General features: G+C 33.6%; 1 protein-coding gene across 1 annotated transcript in view; it reads right to left on the reverse strand.

Moving 5' to 3' along the window:
• The window catches only part of LOC101572691 (disintegrin and metalloproteinase domain-containing protein 32-like), a 227,901-nt gene that overhangs the window by 29,450 nt on the left and 175,481 nt on the right, over window positions 1-22,970 (reverse strand). Inside the window, exons 18-21 of the mRNA XM_023722021.1 lie at window positions 22,466-22,565; window positions 21,089-21,245; window positions 9,123-9,161; window positions 6,640-6,678 (exon numbers count right to left, since the gene is read on the reverse strand). Coding sequence (XP_023577789.1) covers window positions 6,640-6,678; window positions 9,123-9,161; window positions 21,089-21,245; window positions 22,466-22,565 — 335 coding nt within the window. The remainder of the gene's footprint in view (window positions 1-6,639; window positions 6,679-9,122; window positions 9,162-21,088; window positions 21,246-22,465; window positions 22,566-22,970) is intronic.

The raw sequence follows: 22,970 nt of genomic DNA on the forward strand, positions 1-22,970 counted from the left end.
TATATTCCTGCATCCTTTTTATCTGTTCTTCAGGTGATTGACATCTGAGTTGTTTCTGAGATTTAGCTATTGCAAGTTGGGTTCAACATTATATTGTTTATATGAGTTTATCTGTTTTACCGAAGTGTTGGGTTCATTGCTATAAATTTCCCTTGTAGTTCTGCTTTCATTATGTTCCTTGAATTTTGGTATGTTGCATTAGAATTATTTCTTAATTATATATACCTTTAAATTTCATCTGTGATCCATTTGTTTTTCAGAAGGGTGTTAATTTCTTGTCATGTGTTAATGCAGTTTTTGTGCCTTCTTTTATCATTGATTTTCAGTTTTATTGCACTTTGGTTAGATAGTATTCATGGGATGAAATTAATTCCTCTACATTTACTTAAACAATCTTTCTCAGCTAATAAATGATCTGTTTTGGAGAATGCCTCATGGGCAGCTGAGAAGAATGTGTATTCTGATGTTTTGGGATGGAATACTTTGTAGACATCTATCAAGTTCACTTGTTCACAGGCTTTGTTTAATTCTGTATTTCTCTGTTGATATTTTATCTAGTTGACTTACGTATTTGTGAGAATTTGGTATTCAGTCTCCCACTACAGTTGTTTTAGTGTTTTTTTTTTAATGTCAGTTAATATTTGTTTCATGTAGTTGGGTGAGCCTGTGTTTGGTAAGTAAATATTTATGATTGTTATCTCTTCTTGGAGTTTTCCTCTAACAAGTATGTAGTGACCTTCTTTGTCACTTTTGATCAATTTTGGCTTAAAATTTTCATTGTGTGGAAATATAATATCTATTCTTGCTTTTTGTCTGAATTCTTGTCAAATGGAGAATTGTTTTCAATCCTTTGATTTTTAGTTTAAGAGTTTCTTTTAGGGTTAAATGTGTTTCCCAAATGTATCATATTGTTGGGTAGTGCTTCTTGATCCATTCTGCCAACCTATTTCTTTTGATTGGTGAATTGAGATCACTTACACTGATGGTTATAATGCATATGCATTGGTTTTTCTTGGTTCCTATTTCACATTTGTTCTCTTTTTGCTCTGTTTAACTGATTGCTCTGTCCATTGGCTTCTTTCTGTTGGTGTTCTGTGCTTTCATTATCTCTTTCTAATATACCTATCAGAGAATTCTGTAGAGATGGTTTGATGGTTATAAATTTCTTCAGTTATTCTTTGTCATGAAAGCGTCCTATTTCTCCATCAATTTGAAAGATAGTTTTGTGTAGGCAAAGGGAGATAGCTCAGGCCCAGAGAGATAGCTCAGTAGAATAAGGTCCTGAGTTCAATCCCCAGTACTGAAAAAAAAAATGTGTAGTACATCAATCTAGTTTGAAGATTGTTTTCTATTGGGGTTTGAAACACTTTGCTCCAAGCTATTTTTACTTTATGGTTTTTGTTGAGAAGTCTGCTATGATTCTGATGGGCTTTCCTTTGTAGGGGATATGCTTCTGTTCTTAGATGCTATTAATATTTTGTGAATTTCTGAAAATTTTGATTAGTATATGCCTTGGTGTAGATGGGTACCTATAGTTCTATATGCTTCATTTATTTGCATGTCAAATTCTTTATCCAGGTTTGGGATTTTTTTTGTCATTATTTCTGTGAAGAAGTTTTAATGGCTTTTGTGCTATCTCTAGCTTTCTTACTTATTATAGTCAATCTTATGTTGCTCTGATTTGCTGTGTCCTGTAGCTGTTGGATTGACTTTTCATGATCTCTTGAAACTTTTAAGATCTTTCAATTCATAGTTACTAATTGTGTTCCTGTCTTCTAGTTCTCATATTCTATCTTTACCTTCATTCAATCTGCTGCACATGCTTACAATAGAATTTCTAGTCTTCTGCATTTCTACTTAGATCTGTTTCATTGACTCCATTTCTTGTCTATGATTAGCATTCATGCTTTCTATAGTTTTCCTGAGCTCCTGTATTTGTGTCTGCTTTAATGTCTGTATTTTTAATAGCCATATTTCTGTACCTTACAGATTATTTTTCTGTCACCTCTTGCATTTACTTTCCCACTTCTGATATCATTACAAGAGTTCCATTTGCTGGCTTCTGATTGCTTTTATTTCTATGTGTTATGGACTTATCCTTGTTGCTCTGGGAGTTTAGGATTCCATTATGTTTTTTCATCTTGTCATTTTTCATTTTTTAATTTTTACTTTGTTTTGTTTTCTGTGCTGATGTATTTAGATTTCTAATGTCAGATAGCCTCTTCACTGAGGTGGAGGCTTTGCTTAGAGGTATCTGTTTCTTAGTGTCTCCTCTTGCCCGTACTGCAATATACATCTAACCTGTACCATTGTACTCCTCTACTGGCTAGGCATGTCAGGGCATAGAGGACACACAGAGCATGGATACTCCTCTTGACTCCTCTCATTGGCCTCACCATCTTAGAGATAATGGATGAATGGTGGAGTGTCTATTTATGCTCTCCTCATCTGTACTACTGTCCCAGGGTACATGGAGGAAGGACAGAGCACAGACTCACACTGTAGTTACCAGCACTGTTACTCTGGGAATAATTGTTAATGATTTTATTCTATTTTATTAATTTCAGTTATTTTATTTTATATTTGTTTTTTATAGAATAAAAATGTATTATGTTCATAACTTTCATACTATTGATCAAATAGCAGTAAAGATTGTCATGTATGTTACATATACACACATCAAAAAGTCTCATTGAATAAAAAACAATATGAAGGATCAAGAACAGTGGTCTGAAGTCTACTCATAGGATTTTAGGATTTAACAAATAATAAGTGTGAAATTTGAGACCACAGCAGTGCTGAAAACAAAAGAATGATAAATACAAGATCACATATTTTCACACTGAATACAGTAAAAGCTATATAATCAAAATCCAAACCTAAATGTTAGTAAATACCAAAAAAAAAAAAAAATCAAAATCTAGAAGTAGATTGGAGGCCAAATGAAGGTCTATCATTTAAATACCTAATTTTAAAAAAATCTAGAACATAATACAAAAAGTGACATTTAGCAATAAGATTTATTTTTTTATATATACTTCTCTAGAATTAGAAGAGATTTATCATTTAACACTGGGAGCGTGATTTAAATGATTTTTTCTTTAAAATAATTACAGAATTTAAGAGTAATGTACACACATGTTTATTTTGTAAAAATATTCCAAAACCAAGATGTATAGTATAGAATATCTTTTCTTTTTTCAGTATATAATTTCTCTAATTTCCCCACATTCAAATTGGTAAGGAATTTGGCAGCATCTAAACTGAATTCTAATCTTGCAGAAAATTTATTTCTAAGTTAAAAAGTCATAAAGCCAGGATAAAGCATTACTTACAATTCATGAGAAAAACTGTGTTCCAGAGGCAAAAATCACAGAATAATTGAAATTACAAGTTGGACAAAACTTTGAAGATAAACCAATCAGTTGATAGATGAAGTCTTATTCAAAATGTTGTTCAATTTTGCATCCTAATCCACTCTCCAATTATTTGTTTTAATTGAATTGAGTCCATGTACTTTGATGTTTATAATTGACATGCATTGATTTATGTTTGATATGTTATTTACCTGCTGTTATACACCCCCTTTTCTCCTGTGTTTAATTATTTGCTCTATTTGTTGGGTTCTTTCTGTTCTCACTCATGGAGTTGTGGTCATTTTGATCCCTCTCTAGAATATTTTTTAATAGTCTGTATAGGGTTAGCTTTGTCTTCATGAAATTCTTTAGTTGTTCTTTGCCATGGAAGTATTTCACTTCTCCATTAAACTTGAAAGAATGTTTTGCAAGGTGTATCAGTCTGGGTTGCAATTTGTTTTCTTGCAAGATTTGTAGTACTTTGCTCCATGCTCTCCTTTATTTGATGGTTTCTGAAGAGAAATATGCCATTATTCTCATGGGTTTTCTTTTAAATGTGATATTTCTTTTCTTTAGTGGCTTTTAGTATATTGTTCCTGTGCTGAATTTCTGGGATCTTGATTATTATATGTCCGGGTGTAGTTTTAATTGGGTTAATGTTATTTGGAGTTCTATATCCTTCAGTTACCTGAATGCCATATTGTTTCCCTATATTTGGAAAGTTTTCTGCTATTACTTCTGTCCATATTGTTTTTATATCATTTGTATTGACTCCTTTCTCATTCATGCTTAGTAGTCTTATGTTGTTCATCTTTGCATCATCTTGCAAATGTTGAATTATTTTTTCCTGAATCCTATTTTTTTTCTGGAACAGGGGATTGAACTCATGCCCTTGTACTTGCCAAGGAAGCACTTATTCCACTGAGCCATCTCTCCAGCCTCTAAAGATTCTAGTCGTTTTTAAGAATTTTTTTTTTTTTAACCTTTTCACTAGCTGCAATTGTGGCTTCAGTGTCTGAAAGTCTATCTTTATTTTCATTCATATGTTTTTGCCAGCTTGTGATTGAGGTTTTATCTCCCTATATATCCCTTGGAATATGCTTCATGATTTCTATTAATTTCCTATATTGGTCATTCAAGAATTATATCATTTTTTTATTCTCTACTTTTTTTATCAGTGTCTTCTTCAGAATCACTTAATAATTCTTTCATTATATCTATCTTTTTTTTTACTTCAGAAATTATTTCCGATCTGATTTCCTCTATACCCTTCTGCAGTTGTTTCTTTACTTCCGACGCTATTATCTCAGAGATTTCCGGTGTGTGATTCCCATTTTCTTCTATGCTATTGCTTCCTGCATTTGTTCTAGGTGGGCTCGGGGCCTGGTAATGCATTTTGCTCCTTCTCTTTGTCTTTTGAATAGTACTATCTTTTGACCTTTGATGCAGAGTTATGGTGCAGATATTACCTTACCACCAGGTCTGGATCTACCAAGTTCAAACTTGTCCAGGTGGGTGTGGCTTGGGTGTGGCTTCTGTGATCCACTTATTCCTGCTTCAGCCTTTTGAAGTGAACCTGCTGTGCCACTCTGGAAAGATGTTTTGCTCCTGGATTAGCTGGGTGCATCTTGCCTCTAGCCTCTCTGCAGGGAGTTCTGCCTCAGGTTTCCACGCTGGGCCTGTCTGATGGAAAAAGTCCCACTCACATGCTGTGCCTAGAGTTGGCTGGAATGAGGATCCAGGGGGCCAGAGCAGTCCCGCCACACACACCAGCCCTGGGTGCTGGCTGTAATGAGGTTCTGCAGGACCCTGGGCAGTCCCATGCACATGCCGGGCCTGGAGCTCATTAATGATTTAGATGAAAGTCTTCTAGATGTTCCTGTCCAACATGATGCCAGCTGTGCTTTTGGCATACAAGACTTTTGAGTTTGAGAATATGTCCTGATATAACTGTTTCTTCAAGCTTTTTCTCAGGAAGGGATGTTGAAATTTGTCAAAATGTTTTCCTTCCTCTATTGAGATGATGCATTTTTTATTCTTATGTTATTCATGTGGTATATGATATCTATTAATTCACATATTTTGAGTGATCCTTGATTCCTGGCAATGAATTCTACTTGGTCATGGAGTAGGATTTCGCAATGCATTGATGAAGTCTGTTTGCCAGACACTCATTGAGAATTTCTTCATGTAAGTTCATTAAGTTATTGGTCTATAGTTTTTGTTTTTCTGTTAAGTCCTTATTTGCTTTTAATTATGCTAATGCTGTCCACATACTATTATTTGACTCATTCTCTCCCCCATTGTCTAGAGAAATTCCTTGATATTAGTTAAGCAGTAAATTCATCAAGTCTCAGGCTTTCCTTGATCCTTAGAGTTTTTGTTACTATTGCAACCTTGTTTGCTATTAATGATTTAAATTCCTTACGTTCTCTTGGTGCAATTTTGTTTGGTCACATGAGCTTATGATTCTTCTAGAATTTAGTGGAATGTAAATTTTCAAATAATTTCTGATAATATAAAATTTTGTTTTTTAAAGTTATAATAAATTATAATTACTTATAATAGGATTTTCTCTGATTTCTTTGGAGCTCTACTTTTTACTAATAATCAGTTGTAAATGAGAAAATTTAACATTTTTCTATAAAATGAAATATTTATGATTATACCAAGGTAATATATTTACTTCTATTAAGAAATATGAACAAATTTTAATTTAAGTTTTTCAATGTTTAGGGTACAAATATTTTTATGTGGTGAAGAGTTTGTCCCTGAAAGCTCAAAGGCACAAGAAACCATGTCTCTAAGGGCTAATAGATAAAGTGGTCTTGATCATCACTAGAGTATTTTAGAAATTAATTGACAGATACGACTCTCATTAATATCAACACTACAATTGCTTTCCAATAACAAAACAAGTTCCCAATAAACTTAGGAGATGGGCCAGGGAGATGGCTCAGTGGAATAAGTACTTCCCTGGCAAGTGCAAGGCCATGAGTTCAATCCCCAGTTCCACCAAACAACAACAACAACAACAACAACAAAAAACAACAACAACAAAAAAAACAAACAAACCAACCCCAATAAACTTAGGAGACCATTACTAAACTGAAACTGAGAAACTAATTTAATAAAAAATATAATAAATACTGATTATCTATTATTACATTTCTCTACCAATTCTTGTAACTAATCAATAATGAAAAATGACATTTGGATTATGAATTTCCTTTTTATTTAAATATATACACATATATTTAAGTATATCTTCTAATATACTTACGTATTTTCATTTAATTTGATGCTCTCCTCTGATTTTGACCTAAGTAAATAAGAAAATGTTTAATATGATATAACTTGTCAAAATTGTGCCTATTTTCTATGGCAATTTCTTCATTTTTCTATTCCAACTGATGAAAAAAAGAAATATCTGCCAATATGTTATTTTTATACTAATTACAACTAAATATCCTAATCCTTGGGATTCTTTTCCATACTACAGTCACAGATTCGTTTTTAAATCCCAAAAGAAAATCATTGGAGAGAGAAAAAGTATAGAGAACAAGAGATTGATTCACAGAAAAAGTGTAGATACTGACACAGAAAAATCAGTGACAATAGTTAAATGAAGTGCCATTCTATTCCTATCTACAACTTCAATATTTCATATCTTCAATCCTTATAGTTGCACTTTTTCTATTATTCTAAGAAACTTTGGGCAAACTTAATATAGTAAGTGCTCAGATTTTTTATGTCTAGACTTTAATATTAGACTAGTGCCACACATGTACATTTCTTGTTTCATTGTGTTTATAATCATAGAATCTGGTTGTATAAGTTTCTTCCACTGGCTTTACAAAAGAAAAAAAATAACACTAAAAGCATATGTAAATAAAAATATACTAGATACTAACAATAATGGTAAAGTACAGCAATCTGCTATATCTGCTCAGCCTATTAAATTGAAATGAAGGAATGGAAAATGCTTTTCAGGCACATGGTAAACAAAGCTAGGTGTGTGCACAGACTTTTCTTAATACACTCTTCCAGTGCTATGCATATTTGCCCTATGGATGATGCCCTTTAGTACCCCTCAAATTGCTGAATATCAATCACTTCTAGTATGAATGACATATTCTCTATGTGCACTGTGAACTTTAAGAATAACCATTCATTCACTAAACAGCTATTTATAGTACATTTTCTCTGTACGGTCTACCTATAAATTGAAGATGAACAAAATAAATATGGCTCATCATACAACAATTTAGGATTATAAAGGGAGGTTAGTGCTTCAAGGAGAGTATAAATCTAAGAGAACTTCAGTGCTCTAGTCCTCAATCACAGTTTCCTCTGTGACAATGACAGAACAGAGATGATAAATCAAATCAAGTTTTTGTCATATTTGATGTGGGGTAACTAATGTCTGTAACACAGTGGTCAGGTAAGGAAACATCCAAGAACAACAAGGAAGAAAATAAAGTACAGAAAGCTGTGGTTTTCCTAATGGATGGACTCACTTCTATCAGGGAGGACAGAAATTCATATTTCCTGATGATTAAAGCTTCCTAAAAGCTTTAATTTGTTGTTAGAAAGTATATTCTGGAACAGCAGTGGATTAAATGCGAACAAAAGAGGTCATTTTAAGGAAAAATACGAAACAATAGAAAAGAAATGAAAATTCCACAATGAAGAAAAAACAGACTGGAAAATACCTGGTCATTTCAGAGGGATTACAAAATCATGTGAAGCATGAAAAAGAACAACAACAAAAATTAAAACTGAAAAATAATTCAGAGAAGTCTTGTCAACAAAATTGTGGCATGTGAAAGATTTATGGGAACACAGATCTTAGTGTTTGTGGTAATCTCTTAAGTAAACACTTCCTAGGTGAAGTGATTATTCACTCAGTTTTTGGAATTTAGTTTGCAGTTGTCAAAGCAATTAAAACAAAGTTTTATACTCCCTTTTGTGTATCCAAGTATAGAAGATGTGAAAATCTTCAGCTTGCTTTGGAAACTAATTATAAATGATTTTTGTTTTATAAGATTACAGTAGTATTTTTCCTCTTTTATTATAAAGTAGGTGATCAATAAAACCTTAAAGATTATATGGTGTTATGGTTTTTATCTCAATGTCCCTCTGAAACCTTATGCAGCCATAGTCAGGCTTTTTGGATGTTGCCAGATCTAGGGTTTATGATAATGGGATTAAGACCGTGTGCTACTAAATTAGTTCACCAATTGTGATGAGCATAGTTCTGGGTGTGGTCAGATGAATTTACTGAATTCAGAAGCCTATACTGGGAGTGGGTGGCAGCATCCAAAAGTCTCACATGCTGGAATGGATAAGGGAAAGACAGGGCCGCTGCTTGCTGTTGCTCTCTGCACATCAAGAACTGTTTCTCAGAGCCAGGGAGATGGCTCAGTAGAATAAGTGCTTCCCTGGCAAGCACAAGGGCTTGACTTCAATCCCTGGTTCAGCAAAAAGATAAAAATAAATAAATAAATAAATAAATCAAATAAAAAATAATAATTTAAAAACAAATATATAAAGATAAAAATAAATAAATAAAAGAACAGTTTCTCCTCTACGATGCCCCTCTGCTAAGCAATGCTTGGCACCACCTATTGACTGAAACCTTTATAAATTGTGAGTGAAAATTATATTGAACAGAACATATTGAACAATTATTTGAAAATTAACAATTTTTCAGTTTTAATTTCAACATATTTGTTTTTAAGAAGTATTTCCTAGGTAGTTTACCTGCTGGAAAGGGTGTGTGCAGTATCATCTGCTATGGACCTATATGAAAATAGCAACTAAAAATTAATAGAAACTAACTGAAAATGAAGGATAGTGCATTATATACCAAAAATAACTCTTGAAGCATTTGGTGCATGCAAAGAAATGACATTGCTTACCAGTGGAATGGAAAATTCAAATTGTCCTGTAGAAAAGTACCTGCATAGCAGAGATCTTTTTTTTTTCTTATGACTTCCCAACATACAACTTTCACTCTAAATCCCTAAAAAGGGCTTTGAGTCTGTCCATCAGCTTTTTATATGTTGATATATAAATTACCACCTGTTGTAAATTAAAATTCACATATCTATCAGGGCTATCTCACAGAGTAGATAGGCAGGAAAACGTCTCCTTTCTACTTCACACATAAGAGATAGCTAAAGAAAATGGCAAAAAAAATCTAATGCATAACTGATATTGGCAAATAGAAGAAATGTATTCTTTTTTTCCCACTGGAAAAAGAAGAAACAGGAAAATCAGAAGTAATATAGAGGTTAAGGATATAATTTTAATGAACCTCACTTGGAGGGTGTTGGTATCAAGTATTTTGATGTTTTTTGAACCTGGAATGAAGCTGCTTTCCTAAGCATGGTAGTCTTGAAGGGAGATAACAGAAGTTAGGACTACTGAAGTTAAGAATGTAACAGGTGAATTATATTAGCACTGTGGCCAGAAAGGGTAGCTTGTAACTCATGAACTTCAGGTGTACTCAATTTAGTAAGAAGAGAACTCAATTACTCAATTCACAACGTAGAAATAAGAATCAGATTTCATAGAAATTATTACCATGTTCATGGCCCAAAAGAGCAAACCTGAAATAATACTATCTTCCCAGTAAAGCTCCCTATAATTCAGTTTACACAGCATTTCCAAGGGAATTGTCATTTCTCCCAAGGATAAATTTACAAACCTTACATTATAAACAACTGCATAGTGCATGCCCATATGAATAGCACAGAAAGTTTCATGCATCAACAGATAACATGAAAAACCTTTAAAATAGAAATGTTTAACATGCCCATGGAGATTAAGGTATAAGTAAGGCAAGAAAATGATAGCTGCTTAAGAAAGGATGATTAGGAAACTGACAGGTGGAAGTTATGACAGGTGGAACAACATAAAGGTATATTTATGAAAAGCCCATTTAAGACATATGGAGGCTAAAATGGGGAGAGTCTAATCAATACAGTGATTTCAGATGGGAATAGAAAGAACGGGGAAATTAAAACTTGAGTGACAATAACTCAACTTTTTCCATAATTAATAATTTGAGATTGATATATGACTGTAAATTAAACACAGATTTGGATAAATGAAAGCAAACTAATAAAAGACATACTAGTAAAATAAAACATGAAAAATAAGGAGGAAACTTTAGAAGTCAGTAGAAGAAAACACACATGAATTGAGAGGCAATTAATACCTTAAGAAGTCAGTGAAAGTAATTGGCACATGACAACAGAACATACTTTATTAATTTTATTGAGAAACAAAGAGCAATCAGATAGTTTCAAAATTGATTAGAAGGACAGTTTCAATAAATAATAAATTGCATATTGCTGTCTTCATAGTGCTTATTCATAGTACAAAATGCAGACATAATATCCTGTCCAAACACTATTAGTACATCTATTTTTTCTCATTGAATTAGGACAAAGTAGTTGTATATCTATCCTAACTATTTTGTATATACAGATACAAAATGGTCCTCATTTCTATCCCCATTTTTGTTTAGTTTTGTCAGAGATGGGTATTCCATTGATATTTAAATATTATAGGTGTGTGAATTCAGCAAAATATAGTCAGTAGTGCATAATAGCAGTGGGTTATCTGCAGGACTGGCAATGTCAGAAGTTGTTAACTTGAGCCTTTTATAACTCAGCATATTAATATGGCTTTACATTTTATACTTCGTTTTTATACTTTTCTGCTGGATGGTGAAGACCAAGATAAAGCAAGACCTATATAACAAGAAATGCAACTTTTTTATCTGACAAGGGCTGTCAAATCCACTCAGGATTTATTCTGAAACCTTATACCCCAGTTTGTACATCCTTTGTCAGTGTCAGCCATGTGGATAAGTCATGGCCATTGCTTGACCAATATTTTCTTTGTGAAAGCCTGAGAGAATATTTTCTCTATATATGACTCTCATTAGGCACCCTATACATCACCAATCACTTTCCTCTGTAGCGCCATAATCTCCTTGATCAGAAAATTTGGGACACCAATGAGTTATAGGATATTATAGTACAGGTTCTCTTACATCCTGAGTTCTCACTGACCTTGAAAGGCTAGGGCCAAAATGTTGGCTGTTCTTGCAAGCCTTTTTTTTCCTCTAACTTTTGGTCTGAAAACTTAAGGTGTTAACCCTCCAGAAGAGAAGCTTAATGATATTATTATTCTATAACATAGGCAGTTGAACCTAATGTCACTATCTGTCTGAATATCAAACTTTTGCACATAAAATATAACAGGTATTTTTTATCAAGCACTGATATGTTCAACGTTAAATCCCTGTAGAATATGAAGAAAAACATAAAAAAATTGAAAAATATTTAAGAAAATAAAAATAAGCAATTACATAGTTTTGCACAGAAACTTAGAAATCTGACCACATACAGCACTGTAACAGGACAGCCCTACATTTGTCTCTTGTTTTCACTTATTACCCCTTTTCTTTAAACATTTACTTGAGAGACAGTATACTAGTAATTGACATGACATTAGAAGCAGTACATAATTAGAAGATCAGAATAGGGGCCGAGGAGATGGCTTAGTAGAATAAGTGCTTCCCTGGCAAGCAAAAGGGCCTGAGTTCAATCCCCAGTTCAAAAATAAAGAAGACCAGAATGACAGAAATTCCAAGCATTACCGTAGTATTACCCATTGCTATCTTCAGTGCAATTGCTTAGTTCACAGGTATCAGTATATGTAGTTAGTCAGGGTAAGAATCTTACCAATCAACTGCTAGTTTTAAAAACCTGCTGAAGATTGTCAAGATCGTTGCCCTAACCATTTTGTGCATACAAGTGTGTGGTTTTGCCCCTGTCATGTTTCCTAGCTTTTTCTCCTTGACCTCTCTTCATTATTTAATTCTTAGTTTTTCACTTTCCATTTAATTGAGTTATAACTTTCTATTTTTATTTCTTCTTCTGAGTTCTTATGCTTGCGAGACCATAGGATATTTACACATGTGGGTCTTGTTTATTTCACTTATATCTTCAAGTGGTATTGACTTAAATATAAAGGCTTCTAGCTTATCATTCTTTATAGTTGAGTAATACACCATTGTACAAAAATACCGCATGTATTTCATCCATTGCTCAGGTGATGCACATTTTAGTTGTTTCCAAGATTTGGCTATCACAAATTGTGCTGTTATAAACATAGGTGCACATATACCGTTATGATGGGAGGTTTTCAGTCCCTTTTGGAAAATTCCCAGTAGGGGGACAGCTGGTTAAAGTGGGATTTCCAGTCTTAGTTTCTTAGCGAGTCTCTACACTGATTTCCATAATGGTTACACCAGTGTATATTTCTACCAGCAGTGGAGAAGGGTTCCTTTATCCTTACAGGCTCTCCAACATTTGTTGTTGGTTGATTTTTTCTTCATAGTCATTCTTTCTGGGGTGAGATGTTATTTCAGTGCTGTTTTAATTTGCACTTCATGGATGGATAGTGATGTGGAGCATTTTTTCATATATTTATTTGCTTCTAAAATTTCATCCTCAGAGAAGTGTGTCTTCATCTTGGATGCCCATTTCTGGATTGGGTCTTTAAATTTAGATGCCCAGATTTTTTTTTAGCTCTTTAAATTTTAGAGAGCAGACCTTTGTCTGAGTGCTTATTAGTTAAAATTTATTCCCAATTTGTGGGTTGTCTTCTCACTTTGTTGGTAATTTCTTTTGACATGCAAAAACTTCTCAATAAGAGGAGGTCCCAGTTTTTAATTCTTTCAAGTATTATCTGTGCTATTTGGTTTTTGTTCATGAACTCTTTGCCTACCCTTATGTCTTCAAGAGTTCCTCATACTTTCTCTTCCAGGATAAGTGTTTCTCTTTTATTGTATAGATATTTAGTCCATTTTGACATGCTTAGTGCATGGTGATAGACCTGGGTACTGTAATTTTCCATGAAAAGATCTTTGACTTCTTTAGTTAGATGAATTCCAAGCTATTTCTTTTTCCGCAGTGCTTTTGTAAAAGGTATTGTTTCTCTAATTTCCATCTCTGTGTGTTTGCTATCTGTGTAGAGGAATGCTATTGACTTTTGGGTATTGACTTTGTATCCTGCTATTGTACTGAATTTCTGTATTAATTCTAGTAGCTTCTTGGTGGAGGTTTTTGGTTTTGCAAGAAAAGTATCATGTCATCTGGAAATAATGACAGTTTAAATTCTTCTTTACCTATTCATATTCCTTTTATTTCTCTCTCTTGTTTAATGGCACTAGCTAATGATTACAAAACTATATTGAATAGGAGCATTGACAGACAACTCCTTGTCTTGTACCAGATATGAGAGTAAAAGATTTGAGTCTTTCCCAATTAGAATTATGTTAGCCATTGAGTTGTCATAGATGGCTTTTATCAAATTGATGTAGAGGCCACCTATTCTAGTTTTGTGTAGGACTTTGAACATGAATGAGTGTTTGATTTTCTCACAGGCTTTTTCTGCATCAATTGAGATGATCATGTGGTTTTTATATTTGGCTGTATTGATATAATGTGTTACACTTATAGATTTGCATATACAGAGCCATCCATGCATCCCTGGAATGAATCCTTACTGGTCATGGTGTATAATCTTCTTGATGATTTTCTGTATTCTATTTGATAGTATGTTATTGAGAACTTTTGCATTTATGTTCATGAGAGAGATTGGCTTGTTGTTCTCTTTTTTAATTGTGTTTTTCCCTGGTCTTGGTATCAGCATAATACTTGCTTTCAGGAACAATTTTGGGAGGATTGCATCCTTTTCAATTTCATTGAAGAGTTTGAGGAGTATAAGGATTATATCTTGTATAAATTTCTTGTAAAATTTAGCTCTGAATCCATGAGGACCTGGAATTTTCTTTGTCGGTAGGTTTTTTATTACATCTCACTTTTCATTAGCTGCTATTGGGTTTCGAGAGTTGTTATATCTTCTTTATTCAGTTTTGGCAATTTGTACCTTTCTAGGAATCTGTCCTTCATGTCTGTCTTCTATTGTGTGAACGTAAAGATACTCAAAGTAGCTATTGATAATCTTCTGAATTTCCACTGGGTCTGTGGTAGTTACACCCTTTTCATTCTTTATTGGTTGTATTTGAACTTTTTCTTTCATCTTTTTGATGAGGTTAGCTAGGGCAATATCAATTTTTTTTAATCTTTCAAAGGACAAGCTTTTTGAATCATTAATTCTTTGACCTGTTTTCTTCATCTCCATTGAATTACTTTCTGCTCTAATCTTTATGATTCTTCCCATCTATGGCCTCTGTGTTTGGTTTGCTCTTCCTCTTCTAGATGTTGGAGATGCAGCATTATGGTGTTTATTTGTTCCTGTTCTATTTTCCTAATATGTGAGTGCAGAGCTATAAATTTCCCTCAAAGAACTGCTTTCATTGCATCCCATAAATTCTGACAAGCTGTGCTTGAATTTTCATTGAATTGTAGATATATTTCAATATCTTGTTTAATTTCATCTGTGACCTATTTGTTGCTGAATAGGAGGTGTTTTAAATTTCCATGTATTTATGGGGTTTTTTGGGTTTCCTTTGTTGTTTATTTCCAATTTCATTGCACTGTGGTCAGATAACGTGCATAGGATAATTTATGTTTCCTTGCATATACTTAAGCATGACCTATGGACTAGTATGTGGTCTATTTTAGAAAATGACCTATGTGCACCTGAAAACAAATGTATTCAGTGGTGTTTGGTTGGAACACTCTACATATATCCACTAAGTCCATTTCTTCTAAGCTCTTGCTCACCTCTGCTAATTCTTTGCTCATTTATTTTTCAGTTCGATTTGCCTTTTTGGATAAGGGAGTGTTAAGGGCTCCTGTTAGTATTGTGGTATTGGATATCAGATTTTTCATGTCCTTTAAGATTTGTCTTATATAGTTGTGTGCTCCTGTGTTTGGTAAGCACATATTTATGAGTGTTACCTCTTCCTCTTGAATTTTTCCCCTAACAAATCAGTGGTCTTTTTTATTTGCTTTGATCATTCTTGTTTTGAAGTTGAGACTATCTGAGAACAGGATCTATACACCGGATTTTTTCTGAGGTGCTGGGGCACAAAGTATTGCTTTCCATCCTTTAGACTTTCAGTCTATGAATTTCTGTATGAGCTAAGTGTGTATCTTGTATATAGCATATTGTTGCATTATGCTTCCTAATCCACTATGATAGTCTATTTCATTTAATTCTTGAATTGAGTCCATTTACATTGATGGTTACAGTTGAGATGTGTTGACTTATGATTGACATGTTATTTACCTGCTGTTGTTAACTCCTTTTTCTCCTGTGTTTAACGGTTTGCCCTATTTACTGTGCTCCTTCCATTTTCATTCATGTAGTTCTGATTATTTTCGTCCCTCTCTAGAACATCTTCTAATAGTCTGTGTAGCATTGGCTTTATACTAACGAAATTCTTTAGTAGTTTTTTGCCATGAAAATATTTCACTTTTCCATTAAAGTTGAAAGAGAATTTTGCAGGCTATAGTAGTCTGGGCTGGAATTTGTTTGCATATAGATTTTGAAGTACTCTGCTCTATGCTCTTCTTGCCTTCATGGTTTGTGAAGAGAAGTCTGCCATTATTCTGTTGTGTTTTCCTTTAAATGTCTTCTGTTTCTTTTTTCTAGTTTCTTTAAGTTTATTGTTCTTGTGCTGGATTTCTGGGATCTTGAGTATTATATGTCTGTGTGTGTTTTTAATTGGGTTGATGTTATTTGGAGTTCTGTATGTTTCAGTTACTGAATGTCACATTGTTTTCCCATATTGGGAAAGTTTTCTCCTGTTACTTCTGTCCATATTCTTTTTATATCACTTGTTTTGACTCCTATTTTATCATTGATTCCTATTATTCTCATGTTGTTCATCTCTGCATCACCTTGCAGGCCATGCATTATTTTTTCCTGCATCCTAGTTGTTTTTAAGAGATGTTTTATTACCTTTTCACTAGCTGCAACAGCGTCTTCAAGATATGAAACTATCTTCACTTTCACTCAAATGGTTTTGCAAGCTTGTGATAGAGATTTTAAGTTCCTGTATATCTGTTTGACTCCACTTCATGCAACCTATTTCTTTCCTATATTGCTTATTCAAGGATTCCATCATTTTTCTAATTTCTATTTTTTAATCAGTATCTTCTTGAGAAGCAGTTATTAATTCTTTCATGATATTTATCCTTTGATTTTTAATTCAGAGATTATTTCTGCTCTGATTTCCTCTATATGTTTCTACATTTGATTCTTTACTTCAGATGTTATAAATTCAGAGATTTTTTTAATTCTGAGGTTATTTCTGATCTGAGTTCCTCTATACCTTTCTGCACTTTTTTTTCTTTTCTTCATATGCTATTATTTCAGGCATTTCAGCTGTGTGATTCCTTATTTCTTCTGTGCTAGTGTCTTCTGCACTTGTTCTATGTGGGCTCAGGGCCTGAGATTGCATTTTTCTCTGTCTCTTTGTTATTTTGTATACCACTGTTCTCTGATCTTTAGTGTAGAGCTTTGTTGCATTTATAACCCTAGCACCTGCTGAAATTTGAATGCAGATCTACAAAGTTTGAATTCATTCAGTTGTGTCTGGCTTAGGTCTGGCTTCTATGCTTAGCTTCTTCCTGCTGCAGCCCTTGGAAGTGCACCTGTTGTGCCCCTCTGGCAAGATATTCTGCTACTGGACTAGCTGGGTGGTTGGTTCTGTCCCCTAGCCTCTCTGAAGAGACTACAGCTGCAGAATTTTACCCCAGGTTGTATGCCAGGCCTGGGTTCCTTCTGGAGTTGTTCAGAGAGCAGAAAAGAAGCACTCACTCACAAGTGGGCCTCTGCTTGATCTGGATGGGTTTGGAGGGGTCCCGAGAGCAACGCTGAAGGTCTCACTCACACACCAGATTTGGGTTGAGTCCAGAGTTGGCAGGTGCAGGGGAGAGTGAAAGCTCTCTCACACACTTGCTGGGCCTTGACAACAGTACATTTTCAAATAGTTTCATCAGTTGACTCTTCACTAAGTTATGTTTCAAAATTGAATGTAATATTTTATGCTCAATCAATGCAAAATATTCAGAGCACACAGATGATAAATTAGATTTAAATATTCAGCATTCATAAATAAGGAAATACAGAATGCCAACTAAATGGATACAGGAATGGTGAACAAAAATTTGAAAAATATTTTTATATCCTACTATGTGTTCATTTAATATAAAAATGAGAGCAATAATAATTAATGAGAATGGCACTCTCAGAAGTGAAAATCTGGAAGGAACTGATAGCAAAATAATAATAATATGGGAGGATTTGTGAACAGAATTTGTTGTTAAATGGCCTAAGAACCTTCAGTCACTTAGAAAAAGACTAGAGATACTGAAATCTCATATATATATATATATATATATATATATATATATATATCTTCTTTTTTTAAAAAACAAAATGATACTTTATTTACACTGTTTTGAAGTTAGTTACAGATGCCACTAGGTTGTCTAACAACTTATAGCTAACCTTAACCAGACAGGATGTTCATCTCAGGAGTGAGGTAGCTTGTTTGCTTTAGGCACTGGGCCAAGTCCCACCTACATATATTTGATCGATTTCCTAGCTTTGTGGCTTCCAGACATCTCCTTTTTTCATTCTGCTTTGTCAGAGATGAGTGTTCCACTTCACTTAGAGAAACTGTATTTAGAGAAATCTTTAAAGGATTTTTTTCATACTTGAAGCCAGTTTTAAGATTGTAAGTACTTTAATTCAGCAAAATAACCCAATATAGTCCAATAGTACATAACAGTATTGGGTTATCATCAGAACTGGCAATTGCCAGAAGTTGTTGACTTGAGCCTTTTAATGCTCAGCATATTAATATGATATTACTTTTTATATCTATATTTATAATTTTCTGCTGGATGGTTTAGACCAAGTTACAGCAAGACCTATATAACTAAAAATGAAAGTTCTGTGTCTGACAAGGTCATTCAAATACCCTCAGAATTTACCCTGAAAAAATGTACAGCACCTTTTAGATCTTTATTCAGTGTCAGTCATCTGGATGAGTCATGGCCATTGAGAATAAAAGTTTGTACTAATATTGTTTAGACAAGATATCACATCTGAATCTTGTCCTCTGAATAACTACTATGATGACAACAATATGCAATGTGTTAATTATTGTAACCATCATTCTAACCTGTTTTGAAACTGCTTCATTTCTATTTTATCTTTTTTTTTCTCATTAAAATGAGTTTAAAAAGTTAATTGTACTAAGGTGGTACTAATGCAACACACAATGGAATTTAGCCCACTTCAGTACTTTGGCTTCAACATCCTTTCCAATGGCTGTGCCAATTGAAGATTACACCAAAAATAAATGACTGAAGACTATAGTGGCATGTGAGACAATTAAAATATAACTATGTTATCATCCAAAACAAATTTTCCTCATGAATTCAAGGTAAGAAGACAAGACTTGTAGATTAACAGTAAATTAAACTATTTAAAATTAAACTATTATAATTATAATGTATATTTTCCTATGGATAATACTATCATCTCTCATTAAATATAAGTGAATAAAAATTGTAGACGATATTATATCGACAGGTTTTCAGGATGAGAGGAAATGAGGAAAAAAATGGGTGAAGCTGTTAACAATACAGATATGGATGTGTGTGCATGTGTACACACATTATGGACTGGTCTATATACTCTTTTGCTCTCAGTTTTCTTGTTCACCTACCATAACCCAAGCATTCTGATTCATGTTTGTTCTGTACTGGTAAGTGAGATAAACTTGGGATTTATGAGATGACAGAATGTAAGAAGAAATGTCCTAATCAGAGAACAATCTAACCAAGACTTCCTATGCTTGAGAGCTAGAAGATAACTCCCTTGGTCAGAATAACATAAGACATAATAAAGAAAAAGAATCGTTTGATTTGATGGAAGTAACTCATGGCTCTCTAGTGTAACTTTAAGTAAAGGTCATAATAATGTCTGGGAAGAACTAGAAAATACCCATATCTCTATATGTACACAAACAAAAATTGCACATTATAAAGGGAGAAAGGATAGCCCCAGATAGCTTGAATTTATAGAAAGACCTAAAATTTATAATTATCAAGTGTGGAAAACCAAATGTTAATGGTGTTATTTACACAGAGATAGGCATTTTTGAGATATAAAGGGAGACCTAATGAAAACTATTTTTGATACTGACTCTTTAAGGAATACAAATTTTGATTTCTTAAAATGCTTTTACATCAACACATTCTTCCTGAGTGACCAGGGAAGAAAATAATATCTCAGCTATTGAAAGCATATAGACTGAAATTTTAGTTGTACAACCACCATAAAGAAGAACATTTCTCCTATATACTCCAGGATAAAGGAGCAAAAATATCCTGCTTATGACTTAACTTCTTAAATATCTCACAAATCATTTATTCCTCTTGTGCCAGAGAATGATCTTCCAACATATACTGAACAAAAAAAGGAGAAATATATTTGTAGATTTAGTTAAACAAATATTTATAAATTATCACTTTGCCAAACACTATAAGGTTGTTTTACATATGGAAGTTTATGTGTAGAGGCTAATTAGTTAATTGTGGTTTTGTAACATTTAATTGTGCAGTTGTCTTGTGTTTGTTTTTATTTTACTGTACTTTTTTGGTTGAATTATTTTTCAGGGGAGGTTTATTTTTTTTTGTTTTTGGTGCTGAGGACCAAACACAGGGCTTCCAGCTTGCTAGGCGAGCATTCTATCACTGAGCCAAATTCCTAGCTTCTGTAACAGTTAATTGTGGATTATCTATTTCTCTTTCACTTCATAGCTGGCAAGCAGAGACTAGGGAAAGAACACCGGGGTAATATACATCCTCCAAAGACCTGTTCCACAGGACCTATGCCCTCTAACTGCCCCCCCCATCGATAGCAAATATAGCTATTTCACATCAGATCATACTGCCCACAACCAAGCCACCTCTCTAGGATTACCTGGTACATAGCAAAAACAGAAACATCAATATGTGCTTAATTCCAGTATTGGGCAAGTGAATGTTTCCCACCTTATTTTCTGCATCTGTGTTTAAATTATTTATTTAAAAATGAAAAGTATATGTTACAGACAAAATTATAAATTTGCCTTCTGAAAATATTACCTAGGGAAATTTTCTAAAAATTACTTCATGTATTAGATAGCAAGGCACTAAATTTTAAAATATTTCACACAGTTATGGTCCATAACAACAATATTTTTAGTAAACAGTGCTGTTGCTCCTGTAGAAGACACAGTTCACTCTCCAACAACCAGTAGGGTATTTCAAAGTAATAGATATACATTGAGTTTGTCTCATCTCAATCGGTATAGCAATAGCTTTGGCAAGTCATTTAAACAATATTCCAAAATATTTCCATCTTTAAGATGAAGATATTCAGAGAGAAGTCACAAAGTTAAGTGAGCTACTGAAATGGTACTCAAAATCTTAGTACAATGAAACTCATTCTGTTGATGCTGCTAATTTCTTATATATTAAGAGATTTAAATATTACTAAAAGTTAACTTCAGAACACAAACTAGAGTCTGGGCATGGTGGTGCATTCCTGTAATCCCAGCACTAAGGAGGCACAAACCAGGAGGATCACTACAAGTCCAAGCTGTGTAGTGAGACACTGCACAAAAACAAACAAACAAACAAACAAACAAACAAACAAAAAACTCAACTTACTCACTACTGAGGGATTCCTTTTCCTTTGAGAACAGATTTTTTGGTCTGTTCCATGCCACAGCTGTTATAGTTGCTATGATAAAAATAGACAAACCAATGTAGAAACTCATAAGCCAGTTATTGTTAACCTTCTTTGAAGCACTTCCTCTGATTAAACCTAAAAATAAAACACACATTAAAAAAATTACCTTCCATTTGCAACAATTCTTAACTCATGGAAGAAACCTAATATATAATCATAAGATTTTGTCTAAGATCTTTCTCTTTAAACTGGCTCCAGAAAGCTCCAGGGTACTCTACATAATGCATCAGATACAGTGACATCTCACTGTAGCAGTGTAGCAGAGCACCAAAAGTTCTCTATTATATATTGTGGAATGGTATAATCACATGGTGATCCAAATTTACACTGGTAGATTTTCAAAGGTTTGCATTATTAAAACACTCCACAGTTCTTGTGTACATGTCATTTTTACTTTGTAGAATGTTGGCTTTCGATCCTAGGATTATATTTTTATATGGGGATACTGTATCATTACTAAAAGGTCAAGAGCCTAAAAATTAAGTCTTGGTCATGCCACTTCTCAGCACTGGGTATACAGACATAATCTTTGTCTCTATGATCCACGAGGACACATGTTTTGCCTCAGTGCTAGATCAGCACCCAGAGTGTTTCAAGAGTTCAATAATGTTTTCTAACTTAGTGGATGCATGAATAATAAAAATTCAAACAACAGGGAGCAAAAAGTGCTTTATGCTCTTATGCCATTTTTCAATAAGTAATTTGTAGATTGTTCTCATTTATAAACCCCTGACTCAAATATTGTCTCTAATTAAATCTCTGCTACAACAGAAAAATCAGAGTAGATAGATACAGCATAAATTTTGAAAAATATTCTGAAGGAAAAAATCAATGTTATTAATAAATAAAAAATTCAAAGTCTGTTTGGCTTCAATAGTGATATTATTAAGGTGGGTGTGGTGATGCACACTGGTAATCTCAGCACTCAGGAGGCTAAAGCAAGAGGATCATTGTGAGTTCAAGACTAGCTGGACTACAAAGTGAGCTCAAGGCCAGACTGAACTACATAGTGAGACCCTGTCTCAAAAAGACAAAACAACAACAACAACAACAACAACAACAACAAAATATATATTATAGAAAATATATATTTTTAGAAAATAATAATATATATTATTATATATTATTAGAAAAAGTGAAAGTTAAGAATATTTAAATCACATTCTTTGAAAGAAATTATCTTTTAAAACCAAATGTAATTGATATATTTAAGTGTAAAAATATAATTTTATTTTAGAGAAGATAATCAAATTAAGAATTTTACTAAATAGCATTCCAAAGATATAGAAACTTGCCTCTATTCATATCCCTTGAAGGTTTGAAAGACTGCGGTAATGCACAATTTGGAGGCCGGAAACCAGGATTGCAATGACATTGATGTCTGGTATTACATACCTAAGAACATTTTGAAAAATTACATGATCTTTAAAAATAATTCCATCTGAGGTCTCTGTCTATCCTTTGGCATTGCCCTGCAAACCCCACTACATATGTTACTAAATTTGTCTCTGTTTTTATTTAATTCTTTCACAATACCCTTCATATGAGAAGTTCAGGATCTTGGGTGGGGTCCTGATATTTAGCATCTGAATAGGACATTCTAATAAGCCTGAGAGGAAAAATTTACTTGAGTGGAGAGAAGAGGACACAAAACCCTGAGAAGGACTCTGTAGGTCCAATTTAGGGACACCCAAATGGAAAGGGTAAGAGACTGCCAACCTCCAACTGATCATGCAGATGAAACCAAGGACAAATGTCCTAGACACCTTTTACTGGGACCAGATCAAACCCTCAGAGGGA

Source organism: Octodon degus, unplaced genomic scaffold (genome assembly GCF_000260255.1).
Source record: "Octodon degus isolate 3935 unplaced genomic scaffold, OctDeg1.0 scaffold00088, whole genome shotgun sequence".
NCBI classification, from domain to species: domain Eukaryota; kingdom Metazoa; phylum Chordata; class Mammalia; order Rodentia; family Octodontidae; genus Octodon; species Octodon degus.